Genomic DNA, 21,384 nt, shown 5'->3' with positions numbered 1-21,384 from the left:
ACATTTTATCCCCAGTGGTGCAAAATAAGAACAATTCAATTCTCTCATAGAAAAAGAAGAATGATATTGCAGCTGTTGATAAATGTATTGTTGTCCAAAATCAACAAAAGAAATCACTGTTTTCATGTGAAAACTGTGTCATGCTGTCGGCTGTAGGACTGTTTTTGAGATGTAACGTTTGAAATAAGACAAGTGCTACAGATATTAACACATCTTAGAACTTAGTTCAGTAAAACATATTATATAAAGCAGCATTAATTTACTTTTGGCCACTCTGGGGCAGCAGAAGAAGCTGAAAACACTTCAGTTAGTATAGTTGTTGTGGTGAATGTGTTTGCAAACAGTTGCCTGTTTCAATACGTCCTTATACAAGAACGACAGAATAGGTAAATTCCCAGTGACTCCCGAAACAACATATATGACTGTTCTTCTATTTGATTTGTGAAACGGAACTACTTGGTTATGTTTGGACAATAAACCGGAAGGAAAAGCAATTCCTTTTTTTTCGAGGTTGAGTTTCAAGTGGTGTGCGGACATCCACTGAGAGATGTCAGCCAGACAAGCAGGAAAAGACAGAATCAGTTGAGTGTCATCTGTGTAGCTGTGGTAGGAGAAGCCACGAGAGTGAATGACAGAGCCAAGTGAATTGGTATACAGAGAAAAGAGGAGGGGACCCAGGACGGAGCCCTGAGGAACCCCAGTGGTGAGTTGACAGGGGTCCGACAGAGACCCTTCCAAATTACCCTGTAGGTGTGGTCCTTTAGGTAGGCTTTGAGGAGGGAGAGAGCAGAGCCTGAGACTCCCAGTTTTTGGAGGATGTAAAGGAGGATCTGGTGGTTCACTACAGAAAGGTCCAGAACTATGACGGCAGAGGAGAGGGAGGCTGCTCTAGCAGTGTGAATTTCCTCAGTGACAGCGAAGAGGGCAGTCTCAGTTGAGTGGCCTGCCTTGAAAGCAGATTGGTGCGGATCAAGAAGGTTGTTTTGGTGAAGGTAAGACGAGAGTCGATTGAAGACCGTATGCTCAAGTATTTTGGAAAGAAATGGAAGAAGAAAGAAAGGTCTGTAGATGTTCACTTCAGAGGGGTCGACTGTGGGTTTCTTTAGGAGAGGGTTCACTCTTGCCTCTTAAGAGTGTTTGGAAAGCAACCAGTTGTTAAGGAAGTGTTGATGAGATGGGTGAGAAAAGGAAGAAGATCGGGAGATACATACTGGAGAAGGTGGGAGGGGATAGGGTCCAGAGGGCGGGTGGTAGGGCGGGCAGAGATAACGAGAGTAATAACCTTATTCGGAGAGAGAAAAAGTAGTGAGATTGGGGGGAAGTGATGATGAATAGTCGATGTCAGTTGGTAAGTAGGAAAATGAAGAGCGTATGTCATCTATTATTTTTACGAAGTAATTAACAAAGTGGCATGGTAGAAGGGAAGAAGGAGGTGGGGGACTGGGGAGATCGAGGAGGGTGGAGAAGATAGAGAAGAGTTTGTTGGGGTTGGAGAGACAGGGTTGAATTTTAGATTGGAAGAAAACGCTTTTGGCTTCAGATATAGAGGAAGAGAAAGAAGAGAGGAGAGATTGATTGGCAAGGAGGTCGTCGGGGTGTTTTGATTTCAATCATTTTCTTTCAGCTGCCCATAGGATGGTTCTGTCAGCACACAGTGAGTCATCGAACCAGGGAGCTGGAGGGGACTGATGAACCTGCTGGGAATTAAGAGAACAGAGAGAGTCCAGAGAGGAGGACAGAGTAGAGATGAGAGTGTCTGTGGCAGAGTTGGCAAGCATGAGTGAGAAGGAGGGAAGTCTGTTGACTTCTCTGACTGGATGTTGAAGTCACCGTGAAGTACAAGCGGAGGGACATTTTCAGGGATGTTAGAGTGGATTACGTCCAATTCCTCCAAAAACTATCTATTCAAATAATCCCCCAATGAAGTTATTCTTCAAATGACCATGGCTTTACATGTCTTTATAGTCCCTGAGAAGCAAATGTCAAGGAGAGAAGAGGACAATCCATAAACAAACACAAAGCCGAAACAACAACAAACAACTCCTCTTCATCAAGAGTTTTGACTGGATCTATTTTGTGATTCCCACAAATCACAAAATAGTGTTTACTCAAATAAATCATTTCAATTAATCAGGATTTATCCAGCTTCACATGTCAAAACCAGACCGATGCTTGGTGATTTACAGATGGATCTCTTATTGTCCAGAGACTTATTTGGCAGCAGTATGCAGTCTGATGTCAGCATTAGTAAGGGAACATTGGTAAGCTGATGCTTTTCCTCATTTCCCAGTCACGAAAGGCTAAAGCCAACTGGTGGCAGCTATATTTACAAGCATGAGAGCATGGAATAAATCAAAAACCCAGAGGGATTTATGAGGGTTTTGTCATATCTCATCCATTGACACCAGCACATAGTGCATGCACGGCTGGCCAGCTGTGTGAATTCCCCTCAAGCACACTTCTGAAACAGTAGTGAGGGGAACATCATAAGGTGTGACACCAAGGTGATGGTGTTATATGTGAGTCCTGTATTGGTATTGTGATGAGTGTGTGTCACAGAGATGAGGGGAAAGAGAAAGGAGTGGAGAAATGGCTTTACACTTCATTTAAACATCACTGTTTAAAATATATGTTGGCCTTAAATGCTTTGCTTTTGTTTACAGACAGGGGAGCACTGGCAGAGATCTAAAGATTTTATTGAGCCTATTTATAGAAAGTGTAACCTGGCCGAGTCAAACCATTAACTACGCTGCTCAAAAGGCCACAAAGCGTGTCTGAGTGATAGCAACAGTGTGCGGCCACAGAGGAGAAATTAAATCTACATCATCAAATTATCCAATTCTCCACCACTTAAAAACCTGGCAGCGACATGAATCAATGAATGGATCTGTAAAATTAGTTAATGCAGAAGTTAAATAGCTTTCTACAGTCGGAGTGTCTGACTCATATGTGTGAGGGCAGATGATCAAACCTGTTTTTAATTTGTGAAATCGTATTGAGTAAAAAGTTAAATCAATGTCCTGTGCATCTTTACTGTAAATCTATAGTGACATTAAGGGAAACATGCACCTTTTCTTTGTTGGATGAGAATATCACTCTCATATCTGTTCAATATGAATCTGGAGTCATAGTTAGTATTTATGGAGCCCCCGAGCAAATTTCGCACACGGTTACTTTTATAACCGAGTGACAATAAACATCTTGAGTCTTGAATCTTGTGCTTACCCTTTGTAAGGATTAAACACATCATTATGTTAATTTGTGAGCTTTGCAGGCAGAATATTTTATAATTTTTTATAAACCATTGGACAGAGCTATCTGTTTCCCCTTGTTTTTCAGTCTGGAAGCTAAGCTAAGCTAACCCGCTACTAGCTGTAGCATCATATCTTTTCATTGAGTCGATTTCTTTCACAATTTTCCCTTAGACAAATGCTACAGAGAATAACATAAAAGATGAACATGAGAATACTCACTGATGGGTAGCGCCAGGAAAAAGGGCAACCAGCACAACACGAAACAGCCAACCACAATGCCCAAGGTCTTGGCGGCTTTCTTCTCACGTGAGAACTTGAGCAGTCGAAGAGCGAAATGTGTGCGGCTACGAAGGGCCTCGTCCTCTGATACAGTTGTGTTGCCTCTGTGTATCCGGAGTATCACCCGCTCTGAATCTGACTTCTCTGTCTTATGGCCTTCCCTCAGGTCCCGGCTCTCCCTGTGAGCTACCACATAAACCCGACAGTACATGGCCAGTATGATGGCCAGAGGGAGGTAGAAAGAGCCCACAGCAGAGAAGATAGCGTAGCCTGGCTCCTGTGTGATCTTGCAGATGGATTCGTCCTCAGGTTCCGGCTCTTTCCAGCCAAACAAAGGTCCAATAGATATGATGATAGACAGCACCCAGAGCAACATCACTGCCAGCAGCGCCCTGCGCTTTGTCATTATGGCCGGGTAGCGCAGAGGGTAACTGACTCCAATGTAGCGGTCAACAGAGATCACACAGAGGCTCATGATGGAGGCCGTGCAACAGAGCACATCCACAGCTGCCCAAACATTGCAAAAGGCCCGTCCAAACACCCAGCGATCCACAATCTCAAAAATGGCAGAGAAGGGTAGTACAGTGGAGCTTAGCAGCAAATCTGCCACTGCCAGATTAACTATAAAATAGTGTGTGACTGTCCGCAGGTGGCGATGGCAAACCACTGAGAGGATTACGAGGATGTTTCCAACGATTCCAAACAAAATCAAGATGCCAAGCACCAGGCCCAAAACTACAGCCTTGACCACGTTGAGCTCTGGGACTAAAACCTGGCTGCAGTTGGAGCAGTTCTGTGTCTGAGGCGCTGGGGTCATATTGTCCAGCACAGGAACCATTAGTTCCAATACTAAGCTGAAGTTCAACACTGCTCTGCGCAGCAAAGGTGGACTGTAACACACACCTATTTAATATTATTTCATTACAAAAGAAAAGGGCATTCTTATAAAAGCCATTAGAGTAATGATCACATTAAGTCTGTCTTGTCACAACATAATTTGAATGATGGTGCCTCTGGCAAATGAGCCATTACTCTGGCAAAGCAAAAACTACAGGATGCATGCAGAAACACTGAGAGAAGTATAATATATGCAGACTAAAAATCTACTGTGCCGAAATCAGGTAATCCATTTTGAGAATGTTAGTGTTGTTAAAACTGTGATTACTGTATGCAGCTGGTACAAAAACACTGTTAGAAAAGCATTACAGGGGGGATACGCAGATTGGTGTTCACATCTAGAAAAATATTTGCATGTTTATGAACCAAAAACTGCAGTTTGGGAGCAACATTCAAGTCCTTAAATGTCTAAAAAAATTGAAGTAAGAAGCCACTTTTCTGGGTAAAATGGTAGGTGAGCAGTAGTTCAGTCAACATTCAGGCTCTTCCTGTTGAACCCAGGTGCAGATTCAGCTTCAACACACCGACAGAATCCAGTGCCTTTGAAAAGAAAGACAAGAATGTGAGAGAATTGACGCATCCATCACATACGGGAAAAAACTCAAACGTATTTGTCCTTGTTTTGTCTATTGTTTAATTTGTGCAGTTCTTTTCTATGTTCACAGCAGATATATCAAGACTGTGGGCGAGAGCCAATGTCTGAGCCACAGTTTCTGTCAGATCAATGTAGTTATAGACTCATCTTATCGACTAAGCACAATGTGAGGTTGAGGATTAAGGTTATCAGGACTGATTAGTTGTCTTTTCCACTGAATCAACTGGGAAACTTCACACAATAAAACTGTGGATTGCATTGACCTGACAACTGTCAACAATGCAACAGCCTCAGTCACAAGACCTAATTTTTGTAGCACTAATATGATCTTCAACAGACCTACAAGATCAACCTGACCTCACTCTGAATCCCTCCTCTGTGGCTTCTTTACCCCTTTAGCTATTCACTAAAGACTAGAAACAAGGGGCTAATAGCTAGCCTGGCTCTCTACACTTAACAAAAGCCTATCAGAACCTCCAGGAGGTCAAGAAATAGCTCCAGTACAAACTCCCCAGGTGGTGCTGGTAGTCATATGTGTTGTTACCTTTGGACAGAGCTAGGCTTTATGTTAAGCTAAGCTAACTGTCTGCTAGCTCTAGCTCCATAGTTTTGGTACAGACGTAAGAATTGTCTTTTCATCTAACTCTGACAGGAAAGCGTAATCCCTAAAATGTAACCTACTATTACGTTAACATTTGTGACACTCCTGGTTGCACATTGTATTTTTTCTGCTCGGCCCACAGTGACATTTATTTTTCAATTTATAGTAAAAAAGAAAACCTGTATTTTTCCAAGCCACAATATTTCCATTCCTACATATTCCTTTGTATATATTTAAATAAAATGAGACATTCAGTTGCACAGTTGGATTTCTAAGTGACAATAGTGTGTGGCTCCTCCAGCAGTGTTGATTTTGGCCTGAAATCCTCCCTCTGACTTTGATTCATCAAATTATTTTTCTTTTGTATGTTCTGTCCTTAGACTTCAAAACAATGATTTAGTTCCATGCAAAGTACTCCTCTTTGACATGTGAAATTAATCCTGTCTAAGCAGATTACTGACATTTGTTATGTGAATGTTTTTTACCTAAACATAGCTAGATTAGATGGGACTAGTAAAAGTAGTGCGGCCATGTTGACGATTTGGGGATTTTGTTAAGCTGCTTTATTTGAGACTAAATTAAAAGTTCGTCTGAGTTGCCCTCTTTTTTCCACTGAGTATATTTTCAATTTATGTATCTGTCTCTCAGCGGCCCCTCAGCTTTCAATGCTGGGGTCAAACATGACACAAAAACAGACTGTGCAAAGGAACAGTGAGGGGGAAGGCATTATGCAGTCCCCTCAAGTCTTAAGCCCCCACCCCTCCTCCATTGACCTTTTCCTCTATGCCGCACAAACCTCTGCTCCTTGCTGGGTGTACACCTGTTAAACATGTTTAATAAATGTTTACGACTCTGTATAGCTCCTGTACTCGCAAAGTGCGGCAAAGCCTGCCTTCAGCAGTCCTCATATTGCAGCAACCGAGAGCTTCTTCCACCCACTCAAGAAGAGGACGGAGGTGGACGGCTGGTGTCTCTAATGTATTTATAAAAGTAGGAGTTACATGTTATTCTGCAGGAGCTCAGTGCACCGTCTATATTTTGCACTGGACAAAAGATTAAGTTACCTCATCTTAAATTATAAAGTGTCCCTGCTGTATCACAATTGTTTTGACTGTTTTATTAAACGTACGTTGCAACGAACTGGAGAAAATACGCTTGATGGATTTACTGTAAGGCATGTTCAGTCATATGGCCTGAACCCACATATTGCTCTTCTTCTCTGTTTATTATCTCAGGAATAAAGGAGTTATGGCGGCAGGTGTTCATGTCAGTAACAGTAATAAGATGTAGATACAACATTCATGCTCAGTGACTTTATATTTAAAAATAAAGAATGTGGGAGTACTGTGTGTGCGTGTGTGTGTGTGTGTTTCGTCTGTTAATTAGTATTTTAGTTAACAAACAAACACTGCATATAAACCCACACACACACACACTTAATCACAGCCTACAGTGTAAATATTAAACAAGGTATTAAGCTTCTTTACATGGTGATTATTGACATCTCATATTAGGTATTACCTAATTATTGTAAGAACGAGTTAAGAGGATATATATTTGCAAGCATCTACATAAACCATTTTTTAAACCCATATTCAACCAGGTACGTCGAGATCGATGACACCTGGTCAAGAAGGTAGCATAACAAATGACAGACAACAACAATAACCGCAAGAAAACATAGAAGAAATACACAAACTATATATAAAATATAGCTCAATTGAAGCTCGTAAAGTAAATCTGAGTTGTTCCACTTTGAGGTGCTGCGTAACATCTTTCATCAACTTAGTGTAAGTGGGAGGTTGTGCCTGTTTCCTCTACAGTCAAATTAATCTGTGTGCTAAACAGGTTATGAACCTTGCCACAGTGGAAGTGAGTCCTCTAAGAGGTCTGTCCTCTCCCAGCTAACAAACTTAATGTAGTTCATTCTTGCAGGTCATACGATACAATCACAAGACTTGAGTTCTTGATTAAAACTATTAATTTAGCTTGTATTACATCAGGCTCCTGATAACAGACCTGTTGATTTCACTGCATTTTAAGAAGAGGGGTTTTCAACTATAATGTGGATACAGGTGCAGGAAAGTAATACAAGGCTCTTTTCCAGGATGTATCTGTATTCATAGTGACTGACACACACCTGGCTGATGTGCAGCTGCTGCTCAAGGAATCAACAATTATGTTGAGGACAACAGGGACACATGCAGCTTCTCTATGTCTGCAGCTATTTTAATTGGCCTGGAGTAAATATCCAGATGTTATCTCAGCCTCTTCACTCATGTTCTGGGTCATTCCCGCTGTGCAGGGATATATGTAGGTGACAGGCTTCCTGAAAGTGACATCCACCTTAATAAAACGTCAGAGACTTATGATGATGGTGAGCAGTCAGAGACCTCTAATGCATTTCTGCTCTACACACTCTTAAAACTACATTGATACGGAATTAAAAGGATAGTATTATTATCTTTAAGATTTAAGTGTAGGAGATAGATTGAGACAGATTTAAAAACAACAGTTGTAACGTCATATAAATCAACTATTAATAGATCCGTGCGATCCAGCCTTGGCAGGCAACTCCCGGCTGGAAAGAAAACTATAAATATTCGAGATAGATATTTACAAATTGTAGCCTAACATTTTATATATAATATAAATTACTGTAAATTATGAGGAAATTCTTCTTCTTTTCTATCAAAAGTCCGCACATGTGATCAGAAACAATGACAATTATCCAACATCTGCATGCCCATGAAGAAACGCGTCAATTAAATTAGAAACAATTGAAAAATCAACTATCCACTGAAAATGCTTGAAATTAAATTTACCGGGACTCACCTCAACTTTGAGTTTGAATTTCACATCCCGACGGCTCGCCTGAGCCACATTTGGACACGGTGGTGATTGCTGACTCGCACTTGGAGACTGTGAAAGAGAAAGCCAAGTGCGCTCATCCTGCAGAGCCCCTCACATCTGCCGGTATAAATGCCCGACCTTCAGGTGCTTCAAGTCTCTCCAGACGATGATGATGATGAGTACCAAATGACTCACTGCTCTCTCCTCGAACCACTTTCCCCCTAATACCCCCCTACCAGCACCCAACCATCCTCATCCTCACATCACCACCTCACCCCCCCCCCCCCCTTCAGCATCACTATAAGTGCGTCATCGCAACCAATCACTGTCTACCCAACATTTTCATTCACAAATGTTTCATGTTTCACTCACGTTGCCAACTGGAAAAAAGGTTTGTCCATATCGGTGACCCTTTTCGGTTACTATCCAAAAATACATACAAGATAGCCCACAAATAGAAGCCTTTCAATGGAAAAGAGCTGAGCAAGTACACCGTGGGTTGACTCCTGGGTGAGCTTTCTCTCACATTGTTAGTGCTTAAGTGCACGATCACTTAAAGATAATAGCCATTAATGCAGCTGGAAAAAAAAAAATCGACCTGTTATTTGTTTAATTAATAAATAGTCTGCTACACTTTTCTTTTTTCTATCTGTTGTGGAATAAAGTGTATTTCATTTTTTTTATCAATGTCTATAATCTAAAAATAATCTAATATAATAAATAATTAGGGTAAATTAATTATTCAATTCAAAAGAAAACATCACTCCTGTAGTAAATGATGTATTGAAATCTTTATTGTCTGAAGATATTAAAGAACATAAATGCTCACAGAGGTTCTTCTCTACCACACCAGTATGTTATCATCCCTTTGAAAACATGCAGATAGATATTGTATAGCAATTAAGCTACACCCTTCTCCCCAGGTATGTTGTTCCCCCACAATAAAGTATAAGTGGTGGACACGCAGAGAGTTTTTTAGCTATAGGGCAGCCTGTATGGCACTACGCCATGCTTTCTCCATTTCAAGGCAACCATTATTGCATTGTAGCTAGTTTTCTCCATTGGAAGGACACCCGAGAGAGCAATGTCTCATGTTTTATATACCTTACTGGCATCCAGGAGAGCACTTCATAATGTTAGCTGCACCTTAAAGGCACCCTAGAGGGCACTTCATCACATTTTCATGTTTTCTCCACGGACACCGATTGAGGGCATTTTATCACGTCCTCTACATTAGGATGGCACCCTGGGAGGCACTTCATCACGTTTTTAAATTTTCCCCACTGGAAGGGTTACCTATAGAGAGCACTTTATCACATGTATTTATGCCTGGAGCATATCAGTCAATTGCAATTGATCATGCATAGCATTTTCACCAGGGACTTTATTATTCAATGCCTGTATGCACTTTTTTATTTCTTCAATAAAGCTATGGTGAAGAGACGCAGCAGAAACAAGCGCACTGAAACACCCACACGCACACATAAATAGACACTACATTGATTTCTTTTTTGACGATTCCTTTCTTCCCACCGTGGATAAATCCTCGGTTAAGCCACTTGGTGCATTCTTTGTTTTCCAGTTGGGTCCAGATATGAAAGCATTACTTTGGGCTGTTGCCGGCTCACAGTGAGAGATGTTAAACCTGTCTGTGAAGAAAACATATGCCGGTGTAAAGAACAGCTTCTCTGCTCAATCAATGACAGGACTTTAATTGTACAATCCTCTGTGTCTTTGCACCTGCTGTTATATCCTTGTGACAAATGTCAAGAGGAAAATCACACGCACACTGCTGAATTCTCTAAAAGTACAATTACATCAGCAAAAGGCACTGAGTAACAATAACAGACATTTCTATTTTGTGTGCAGGATAAATGGATTCTTTTATAACAGCGAATGTCACACATTTAGTTTTTCTAAATTGAAAAAAACAATTTTCAAAGCAATTTATGTTGCAATTATTATAACATTAAGGGATATTTGGTTTCATTATTGTACATGCATGACTTTCTGAATAAGTATTTCTTGCAACAACAGATCAATTATTGTGTAATTACTTTTGAATTAAAAACAAGCCGTTGATACAATCTAATCACAAACATAATTGAACAATGAAATGATGCTCATGTGTTTCTCCTGTTGTTTGCTGCGTATTTGCATCTTGTTCGGGTCTATCGCGTTTATCTAACCTGCTGGAAAAGCAATTACCGGTTTGAGCCGCACATGCAGAGAGGCGGGCTGCTGAGTTTAAAAGATACTGAAATCAATATCGCTGCAATGAAAGAAACCTCTCATGTCATGGAGGCAACACACCTGATCCGAGCGAATTGCAACTAATGTTGGCATTTACAGTGGCATTCAACATAATTGCATATCAAGAGATTTCATCTCTTATTGTTATGTTACAAAAGGCACAGATTTCAATCCTCAGAGCAGCTAAATGCAAACAGCTAACATTAGGCTGCAGGCCACTGATTTGTTTGAAATAGTATAGCTTTAGAAGAAAACAACTGCTTTCCATTTCAAAGGCAAATTCTAATTAAAAAACAGTTACTTCATGTGTAATGTATAATCATATTCTTGAAGACACTGAAGCGCTGCAGTTGAGGTTTCTTTTCCTAAACTGAAGGATGAGTTGAGATTATGAAATAAAGTTGACAGACTTTGTCATCGTTGATGAAGCTCCTCGTGTAGAGCGTCCTGCAGGAGAGCGTCCTGCAGGAGTCGGCGTGTAGAGCGTCCTGCAGGAGAGCGTCCTGCTGGAGTCGGCGTGTAGAGCGTCCTGCAGGAGTCGGCGTGTAGAGCGTCCTGCAGGAGTCGGCATGTAGAGCGTCCTGCAGGAGAGCGTCCTGCAGGATATTAGTCTGTTCAAGCTTATTTCCAATTTTGAAAAGCTTGTTGCTCAGCAGCACCTGTGGCACATTTGATCATTTCTGAAACCAATTGTGTTTAAAAGTAAAAAGGCTGCACCACAGGGAGAATGCATGATGTACAAGTAGTATAATGGTTTAGCCTATTGGGCTCCAGTTGTGGTGCTATCTGCTATTGCTAATTACCTAATTATCTCAGCAGACAGAACTCCACTCTGAACAAGACTCTAATTATGGCCTAACTGCTGCTCTCCTACTGTTTAGTGTCATACACGGGGGTTATAAGGGGGGAGACTGCTGCTGTGTTCCTACCATGAAGGCCCACAAACACACACACACACACACACACACACACACACACACACACACACACACACACACACACTCAGCTGATGCCTCAGTCTTCCTGGACCACAGGAAGACTAGCTGTGTTAGGGCACAGCCTATGGGGATCCTATAATAAACTAGATTAAACTAGAGTCTTCTGTGCAGACATTGTGGTCTATAGTGACGAGCCTAATCTAACACGGCAACACACTGTGCCCCCTTCTGACCGGTGACAGTCTGGACTATCATCTTATTAATGAATCACAACTCCAGATGCCACTTGAGCAGCATTGTGATTTACTTTACATCAATCTTTTGCTAGAAAATCCCATTGAAATCCTAAAACCCACGTGTCAGCAAAACATAGTGAGACAAGACAAACTATAATGCATGAAGTGTTGTCTGGAAAATAAAATAAATGAGAAGCAGGGTTACTTACAGATGGATTTCTCCTGTCCCATTCTAAGCACATTCATTTTAAATTTATAAACATAAAATAATTGCGTTTTTAATCCACTCTTGGGGATTGCTTCGAGGCGGAAGAACGGATAAATCAAATGCCAGTAAGTTGTGCAGTGACCTTCATTGTAGGTATTGGACATCCACATGAGGAGACCGGACAGATAAGGGGAACGGATTTGAAATATGAAGCAGTGACTCAGAGTTGGTGTTGGTGGTTAATGAGAGCAGCCGCCAAGCGGTCACACAGCACAGCCAGATATGTGTAAGGAAACTGGCATCGTTAATAAAGCAAAGGGCAAAGTTTATTTCTGTTATTGCCAGTAACAGGTACAGTGAAGATGGCAGCATGCACATGTCTGCACCATCAGTTATTTGATGGAAGCATAGGAGACTTGTATGATGGTTTGTGGCAGCTAAATTAACTCCACATTTGTGCACTGTACTTTGTATTACTGATGCATTTAAGAGTGGCCAGTAAAAAAAAAATACATGTGTTTAATCCTCCTTAAACAATTTATAAAGATTATGTCTTGCAGAGGCTTGGGTATATTATTTCAAATATGCATTAGAAGATTTAACAAGAAGTAGGAACATAGAATGCAACATAATGAGCAGTGATTCATCTTACACGCAGTGAAAAACAACAGGAATATGACACACTGATAAATGATTTTAGGGCTTATATCCCTCCAGAGAGCAACAGTACGGCCTTTAACTATAACAATGCAACTTGCAGTCAAGATCACAGAGTGTTCTAACGATCACTTGAGACTCGTCCTCTGCCAATGTACTTTAAAAGCAACATGAGCGTGTTATTGATGCTGCTAGCACATCTAATAAGACCACTCATTTACATTATTAGTATGACTCTTCAACAGAGCAGTGTATTTTTGGATTATTTACTACCTGTGGGCATTTATCCTTGACTGTACCGTGCATGGCTCAATGATCCAGGGCCAAAAAGCTATCTGAATTCTGCCTACAGGAGAGTCTATATTTGTCTATGTGACAGTCCAATTTTCCACATAACAGCAGGGGAATGTGAAAAATGCAATCTAATAAAAAAGGGGGAAAGACACAACATCTACCACAACAGCTTTAATTATTAATTTGAGGGGAATCTTTTCAGCAAATGTGATTGTTTTGTGTTTTGGCTTTTTCACCATCTGTCATTCACGGGCCAGGTTATTGCTGTGCATGACCAAAGAGATGACAACAGCTGGCAGAGATAACATGGTATACACTAACAATTGAAGGTGCTCCTCACATAGTTGATATCTCAGAGATCAAATGTTTCCATTCAAAATATAAAACAACTAGAATTAGCAAAGTAATAGCAGCCTATTAAATTGTGACTTCATTTGATATATAATGGAAATCAAAGATATTTATAAAAGTGTCCTTTTTGGAGAAAAATAGCAGATTTAGTACGTTGTTTAGAAATAATCATGCGTCATTTTGATCTAGTGGACTCTGCCAATGCTCATATTTTCTGTTTTGTAAATGCATGTGAAATAGATATTGTGCGTGATTATACAAGATTGCATCCCTGGCTAAAAACAGCTTTCATAGGAGGGCTGTATCAAATAATATCTGCAGCCTGGACAGAAACATTATCTCCAGAGAACACAGTGTGATTATAAAGCTGGCCTGCTAGACACTTCAGGAAATGAACGTCCACACAAAGAGATGAATCTTGACACCAAGTGTCAGTCTGCAGCTCACTGTGACCTGGTCATTCAAAGAAGACTCGACAGCGCCCTCTTCTGGTGGATTTTCTGCGGTGCAAATCACCATCAGGAAAACAATACAGAATAAAATAGATTTGACAAATTTGACTTTAGGTAATTCCTGTAAAGCAATTTTGATGTTGCATCCATAGACTGTAGGGTTGCATTGCACTCATGACACTTAATTTTAAAGTAACATGTTTTTAATTGTAAACAAAAATTGCAGATATGTACCCAAAATTATGAATATATAATAATAATAATAATAATAATAATAATAATAATAATAATAATAATAATAATAATAATAATAATAATAATATTTAATAGAATTGGGATAAATAAACTAATAATATCAACGCATAATGAGAAAAAAACATCCGTTATTCTTCTTAAAAGATTTAGACAGTTTGACAGAGTTAAACCATTTAAGAGTCTTAATATATTTTTTTATAATTATATTGTTTTTTTATCTGGTGAAATTGGGGGTAACTTTTGTTATTTTGCATTTATTTATGTAAACCTTACCATATATAATCAGTACTTTTTTTTAATTTACAATAAATTCAAGTTTATATTTATCATGTTCAAAATATATAATGCAAATTTTACACTCAATCTTGATATTATAATTATTCTTTACACAATATATAATCTTTCATTCGAGTCCAAAAAAGAACTGAATAAAAAAAATGGTAAAATAAATGCGTTAAATATTCTGGTTCATCACTGCAAAATTACATGTTTTCAATGTTTAATCATTCGTAGAAATATTGATTTGTTGGATATATATAGTGTAAAATATAGGTGTGTACTTCTGACATGTTTTGCTATCCAATGACGCTTCGGTGTGCGCATGCGCATTGCAGACCGGAAAGAAAAACACGGAAGACACAGCACCTCGCTGTAATCTCTTTTCCAAACAACTTTTAGGAAATACTAACGGTCGTACATCATATCTGGTGTACTATTTTACTTGTTCTTTGGAACTGACAGCTTGTGAGTGATAATGGAGTCGATAATGTTTCTGTAGCCGAGCTGCTTCTGCCTCATTGAAACACTGAAAACAAACTGTTAGCAAGCTCCTGAGCAGCTGAAGACGATGCCTGCTCGTAACACTGTGAACGGTGACAGCGAAGTGAGGTACTCCAGGTTGGCCAGTGATGATGACGGCTACATTGATTTACAGGTAAGACTCATTGTGTATTGTTGTGCAACCTACTACTATAAAGTCAGTATACTCTTACATGTTGTTAAATTGTATTAAAATTAATCAGAATTCGGTTTATTACCAGGAAGGTTTAACCATACAAGTAATTTGCATTGGTTCATACATAAACATAGTCAAATATATACTATGCAGGTATATGTTGGATGAGCAGAAGGGTCTTCATTTCAAGGGGGGAGGAAAGCAAACTCAATCAGTGCTTCTCGGGAACTAATCTATAGTTTATACAATTACATTATTTTTAATAAATGATGGTTGCCCTATGGTGATTTATATACTGAAGCTCATAGTTAATCTATTTTCCCAAGTTAACTATAACAGCAATTGTGGACTTCATTTAATTGCAGCACACTATATTGAACTTAGTACTACAGGGATCTTGTATTACTAAATATAAGATAAATGTTTACTCCACATTACTAGTAAATTGACCTTTTGTGTGTACAATTTTAAATGAACACAAAGAACTTTGTCAAGGCGGTTTGGTGAATGTTCACTACAGTACTTAGCTAGATATGCAATGATATGCACTAGATATGCAATGCATAACCAACACATTTACAGCTTCAAACACATAATGTAACATGACAGTTACATGGCTCAGTCAGTCAGCTTCCATTGATATGAACTCTGTCAACCAGTTTCACTTTCACTTTTCCAAGAAGTTCAAGTACATTAGGAGCCAGACTCATTTTGTCTGTTCCCATTCAGTACACGAGTGGGAGAACAGACATTGCTATAGAAAGCTTGCTGTGTCAGAGGAAAGTGTTTTTAATCAAATATTTTTCCTTCTCTGCAGTTCAAAAGGACCCCACCCAAAGTCCCATACAAAGCCATAGCACTAGCCACAGTCCTTTTCTTAATCGGCTCTCTGTTAATCATCATTGGCTCCCTTCTACTGGCTGGATACTTTGGAGTCACTGTAAGTACTTGTAAATGCCACAGAGTTTTTTACAGTATGAACAATATATTTACCTCTTATTAAAATGTTTTTTTTCTTCTCTTTATTAGCACTCAGACCGAACTGTGCCTGTCCTTATCATTGGGATCCTTGTCTTCCTGCCTGGAATTTACCACCTACGAATAGCTTATTATGCATCAAAGGGCTACCGGGGCTACTCCTATGATGATATCCCGGACTTTGATGACTGACAAACACCACAGTTTCATCTTCGTCTTCCTGTACTCGCATATACTCTTAATATTCGGCTTGTGATAATTTAAATGCACTGATATTTTGATAGACAATAAGCTCAAATAGATTCTGTAAATGACCTTAATCTAAATGATTTTGATGTTATTGTCATTGGGTTATATGCCGTGGTAGTTAATGCCAGCCTGCTGTTATGAAGCCAAATCAGTATCAGACATTGTTTGTATATTTCTTCTGTTAGCTTGATAAATGAATAAAACTGTAATTTAATGAGTATCTTTTATTTATATACGGTAAGTTGGTTTACAATTTATCACATTATAGCTTATAGTATAGTAGAGGAACTCAACCAACGTACTTATGTACTGAAACAGGACTGATCATTTTAGACACTTTAGACATTCAAAGTCAAGCCAGCTCTCAAATTCAAAATGATTTTCGCTAAGCATCATAAATCATATTGTATATTTTTTCTAGCAGATAACAGATATTTAATAAAAGGCTATTATTTGTTTGTCCGCAATATGATCAATACTGTATAAGAGAGCTTGCTTTACCCTCTGATTAATTCTTCCTTCCCATTCAGAGTTGTTCTTTCTTGGAGGATTTCATGTGATTAATTCCAATCCTTTGATCCACCATATGGTGCACCTGGCCTGTAAGAGTAAACATTGTCAAACAGGAAGTACACAAGCTACTAGGACCCGTTAACCTGAGTCAAAAACCTTTATTTTCTCTAAGTTGCTCCATCAACTCATTAATTTCAACATAATTTGAAAGTGCAAGTAAAAAGGCTACCACCTTCATTTCTTGTGCAGGACAATGTCATATGTAAAGCAAATTGCCAGTAAAGGTTGCACTTGAATAATTGTTTTGAATGCTTGGCACCAGCAGAACTGTCCATATTTTTAAGGACAGTTGCTTTTGTTATTGTTTTTCTTGTTCTTCAGTGTGTCAATCATTCAGCTTCAAACCACAAAATACCTGGTGTTATACTCAGTGCTGACTGCCTTTGTCAGCACTCACAAATCGATTACAGAGGACAGATATTTAGACAACAATTTAACATTTAACAATCCAATATTTTCTATACGTTGGAAATGTGTGCTGTCTAATAATTTTAATTGTATGACTTATTACTATACAAGCAGGCAGTATAATGACAGAGTTGATAAACACTACAAGTGGTAGTGTTGTATTATAGGAATTTAACAGTGTATGTCCACAGTTCATATTGATTTTTTAACATTGTTCTGGTAAAATAATTTTTAATGATTAGTAATAAAAGTCTATATTTTATTTAATGTTTTTTTGTAACTCTGCATTAACACACAAGAGGCTGTCATTGAGCCTTTTTACCGGTGGACAGTAACACCCTCTTGTGGCCGTTGAGACCGTTAGGCACTGGATTGGTTATTTCAAACTGAAACCCAACCGTCACCAACCGTCCGCTCATTTGAAAGTAGAGTTTCTCATCTTCGAGTAACATTTCGAGGAGAACAAAAATGGTTTCGAGGTAAGAAATTTTAAATCTTGTTAGTAAAGTTACAAACCCCGCTAGCCTTATCTCTTTCTTTTAACAAATTAGAATGAACACAAATATATTATTTCTGTTATCTGCGCAAAAAAAGAAACCCGTTTTGACAGAAGATCCCCCCAAGACTACTTAAATATTGGTTATAATTACACCTCAATTAACAAAATAACCTAGCTAACATACTAGCTGGGTTACGTCCTTGGTAATAAATGTATAATTAATTAAATAGTTAGTTAATGTAAGGTTTAAATAAGAGAATAATAGGCGGTTGATGCTAGTTTAAGCCGTTAGCTAACGGAAAGCTAACTAGCTAGCTATAGTTTAGCTTCATTTTTGAATGTAAGAAGTTTGTTAACGGTCAACGTTAAAGCTAGGTAAAACTAAATTAGCACTTATCAACCAAAATACATATTTAATTGGCATTCAGGTTTTTAGAAGAATTTTATTTGTCAAATATTTAAAAAAATATAAAATATATTTTTTTATTTCCCCACTTAGGACTTAACTTAGGGTAACTATATGGTGGACTATATGGTGGACAGTAAGTAAGTACATTTACTCAAGTACTGTACTTAAGTACACTTTTGGGGTACTTATACTCAACTTAAATATGTCCATTTTATACTACTTTATACTTCTACTCCACTACAATTCAGAGGCAATTATTGTACTTTTTACTCCACTGCATTTATTTGATAACTTAAGTTACTTTGAGAATTCAGATCAATAACAAAAAATATAATCAAAAAAGGAATAATGATAGGTTAAGATAAACCTTATATATCCCATGGTTAAAATTCGTAGTTTTCGTAAATTTATAGTAAAGAAAAGAAGCTCCTCCTTTACCAGCTGCACTACTTAGCTGATGAACACATTAATGCATCAATAATTAAAATCCAATAATATATTCTGAAATGGTGCAGAATGAGTACTTTTACGCTTTGGTACGTTAAGAATATTTTGATGATTATTTAAGGATGTGGTGGTAAAACCCAACTCATAAATCTTGTATTTGAAATGACATTTTGAAGATATCACATCCTTTTTCTTTTTCACATACTGGAAAAATGTTGTCACTGGACAGTTGAATATATCTATATCATATAACATGTCTTTTTTTACATTATGCTGGATGCTGTACCAAACAGCTTGGAGTCAAATGTGCTTTTTCCTTTTGTTAGGATCCCCAATAATTTCCCACGAAAAGACGCTTTTGTCTGAGGCGCTTAAGTACCAGCAGCCTCAAGCTACATAGAGACAGGTGACAAACTACCGGAAGTTGGTTATTTGAACTTCAACATAAAAGCGTTATGTTTTGTTTTTTGATCAAGTGATGGATTCTCCGACTTTGACTCACAGACTTATGCTCTGACCAACAATTTCACAGCCTTTATAAAAACATACTTTTTTAGTCATTTCGAATTTCCTGGTTTACATTTTGTTTTGAGTCATTTTTTATGGCAGCACTACACATCTGAATGTAGTGTAAATGTGAAGAGTAGGTAATGGGAAACATTTTCATTCATTTTAGTCTAAGGTTGCTACTAATAGCTGTAATCAATAGGTCTTTTTCATGGCAGTCATTTTGAATTGTCATAGCAGGAAAAGCAAATATGTTACTAATAACAAACATGGCTACATTCTAACAGTCAAAAATGTAAATATATTTACAACTGCATATTCTCACTTTTGAGAAGCAAGAGACAGCAAATGTTGATATTTATCCTTAACAACTGATGAATTACTTAAATTGCTCGATAAAGCACTTAACTAACTTATTGTTTTTGCACTATTTTAGACCTTTAACACTGGATCTGTTTCCTTTTGTACGCATCGTTTGTCAGCAGGAGCTTTATTTTGAAAGGTATAACAGGAAGTGTAGTTGTATTCTGTGTGACTTGATGGTAGTTCAAACAGCGCCTGTAGTAGGAGGAGGGGACGATAATAATGGGAGGAGAGACACGGAGAGAGTATCAACAGCAGGGCTCTAACTAAACGTGCAGTGTGTGCTCTCTTTCTGATGAAACTTGCGCCTGTTTGATGATAAATGCACACTCCGTCGACCGAGTGCCATTTCTACATATTTATGAAGTTATTTATAAACTCTCACTTATGATTAAAAGTACTTCCAGCAAGTTTGGACAAAGACGATTGCGGACATAATCAAGGCGTGGAAAGTTTTAAATGGACTGATGTTGGACTCATGAAGATAGCCTGGGCTTATGAATTTTATTGAAACTGTATAGTATTTTTTTTAGGAAGTCTGATAACCATGGATGCCGAGGATTTATTTTATTTTATTTTGAACCACTGCTTGGACTAAGAACAAAAATGTGACCACCTGCGTTTTATCCAACACTTTCTTCTTTTTATAATAAAAGTAGTGTTTTTAAGTCTAACTCCTCTTTGACGAGAAAGGAAGGATCGTTTGAATTTTGTCTGAATGACGAGTCTAAAAGAAGAGCATTAATGGATTGAAATATTCTACTTTCAGCTTCAAGTGAAAAAGTGCCTCAAGCAAGGTAAGGAGCTGTGTAGACAGAGCTAAAGCATCCTCTATAGTCCCTCTATATTCCCTCTATTTGGCTTTGACATTAGTTTAGTTTCCCTGCTAAATATACTCTAGCAATACCAAGAAACACTGCACCTTTGTTTATGTTTAGTGTATTACACATGCCACTTGTATCGCCAAATCAATGTTTTTTTTAAAACATTTAAATACCATAGTGACTAGGTTTAACAGCTGCAATGACCCAAAGGTGAACTCTGTTCCCAGGATTAAAATAATGACAACAATAGTCAGTCATAAGAGCGGTGTTTTTAATTTAATTTTTATTCAGGGCTTCCTCCTCTAAGCTGGTATCAGACTCACTGAGTCAGACAAAAGATGCACCTGTTATGTTTTATAGGAGGTCTTTATGGTGTCATGGAGGAGAATCACAATTCGCTGTAGGGGTGCAGAAATAAAGAGCTTGGAGCTTGGTGTCTGTTTTATATGGACCAGACAGTTTATTTGCCTGCTACTCCACATGGTGCAATGTGCAGGGCAGAACCTAATTTTAGCTGTTTTGTACAGCGGAGTGTAGCCGTCTTGCTGTTTACATGATGGATACTCCCTGCTCTAGTCTCCCTTCCTTTGTTTTTTGTTGTGCTTGGTTAGTGAGACTGAGACATGATGTGCACAGAGGCACACATCACTTTGGATGCCTGTAATCCCTTGTCTTAGTCCATAAGACTGTATAGGGAGGGACATTGTTTACTTTCATAAATATAAGCTTCCTTCGTTCTAAATGAGCTTATAGGTTATCAAAGGTTTCAGTCACCTTGTAACGTGTTATTTCCTCAAAGAGTACACCAGAGAAAAATATATGCTTCTAGTCTAGTCCACATGGCAGACACTAAATCGTGAGTCTCTTTCTGTGATTGCTTTTGCATTATTTACAGGGTGACTGCTGTGTTCCAGAAGCCATTTTTCCTCCAGAATCTGTGAAACGTTGAGCATATCATTCAGGCCCTCCAATTTAACAAAGTCTATGCAGGTCAGATACCAGCTAAGGTGTTTTTTTTACACAGTAATACCCCACATAATTCAATATTT

The 21,384-nt window shown here is 38.5% G+C and overlaps 3 protein-coding genes across 3 annotated transcripts in view; 2 read left to right on the top strand and 1 right to left on the bottom strand.

Annotated features, from left to right (window-relative positions):
* The window catches only part of adra1aa (adrenoceptor alpha 1Aa), a 13,584-nt gene extending 4,910 nt beyond the window's left edge, over positions 1-8,674 (bottom strand). Inside the window, exons 1-2 of the mRNA XM_029439784.1 lie at positions 8,462-8,674; positions 3,474-4,970 (exon numbers count right to left, since the gene is read on the bottom strand). Coding sequence (XP_029295644.1) covers positions 3,474-4,371 — 898 coding nt within the window. The 5' untranslated portion in view covers positions 4,372-4,970; positions 8,462-8,674. The remainder of the gene's footprint in view (positions 1-3,473; positions 4,971-8,461) is intronic.
* A 6,036-nt stretch (positions 8,675-14,710) lies between these two features.
* On the top strand, positions 14,711-16,519 carry tmem230b (transmembrane protein 230b). The gene is made up of 3 exons (XM_029439948.1): positions 14,711-15,057; positions 15,896-16,018; positions 16,108-16,519. Exons 1-3 carry the CDS (start codon positions 14,971-14,973, stop codon positions 16,246-16,248), a joined length of 351 nt encoding a protein of 116 aa, XP_029295808.1. The 5' UTR covers positions 14,711-14,970; the 3' UTR covers positions 16,249-16,519.
* A 3,391-nt stretch (positions 16,520-19,910) lies between these two features.
* The window catches only part of igsf9b (immunoglobulin superfamily, member 9b), a 28,667-nt gene continuing 27,193 nt past the window's right edge, over positions 19,911-21,384 (top strand). Inside the window, exon 1 of the mRNA XM_029440635.1 lies at positions 19,911-20,308. The gene's annotated coding sequence lies outside the window, so the exon portion shown is untranslated. The remainder of the gene's footprint in view (positions 20,309-21,384) is intronic.

The sequence above is a fragment of the Cottoperca gobio genome, chromosome 9 (genome assembly GCF_900634415.1).
Source record: "Cottoperca gobio chromosome 9, fCotGob3.1, whole genome shotgun sequence".
Classification (NCBI taxonomy): domain Eukaryota; kingdom Metazoa; phylum Chordata; class Actinopteri; order Perciformes; family Bovichtidae; genus Cottoperca; species Cottoperca gobio.
This window is presented reverse-complemented; position numbering and strand designations above follow the sequence as displayed.

Bases quoted from the DNA above. Each gene is read 5' to 3' on its own strand.
- tmem230b (XM_029439948.1), top strand. From the start codon at position 14,971: ATGCCTGCTCGTAACACTGTGAACGGTGACAGCGAAGTGAGGTACTCC. The intron at 15,058-15,895 runs GTAAGACTCATT...CCTTCTCTGCAG, and splicing joins ACGGCTACATTGATTTACAG to TTCAAAAGGACCCCACCCAA. The intron at 16,019-16,107 runs GTAAGTACTTGT...TCTCTTTATTAG, and splicing joins CTGGATACTTTGGAGTCACT to CACTCAGACCGAACTGTGCC.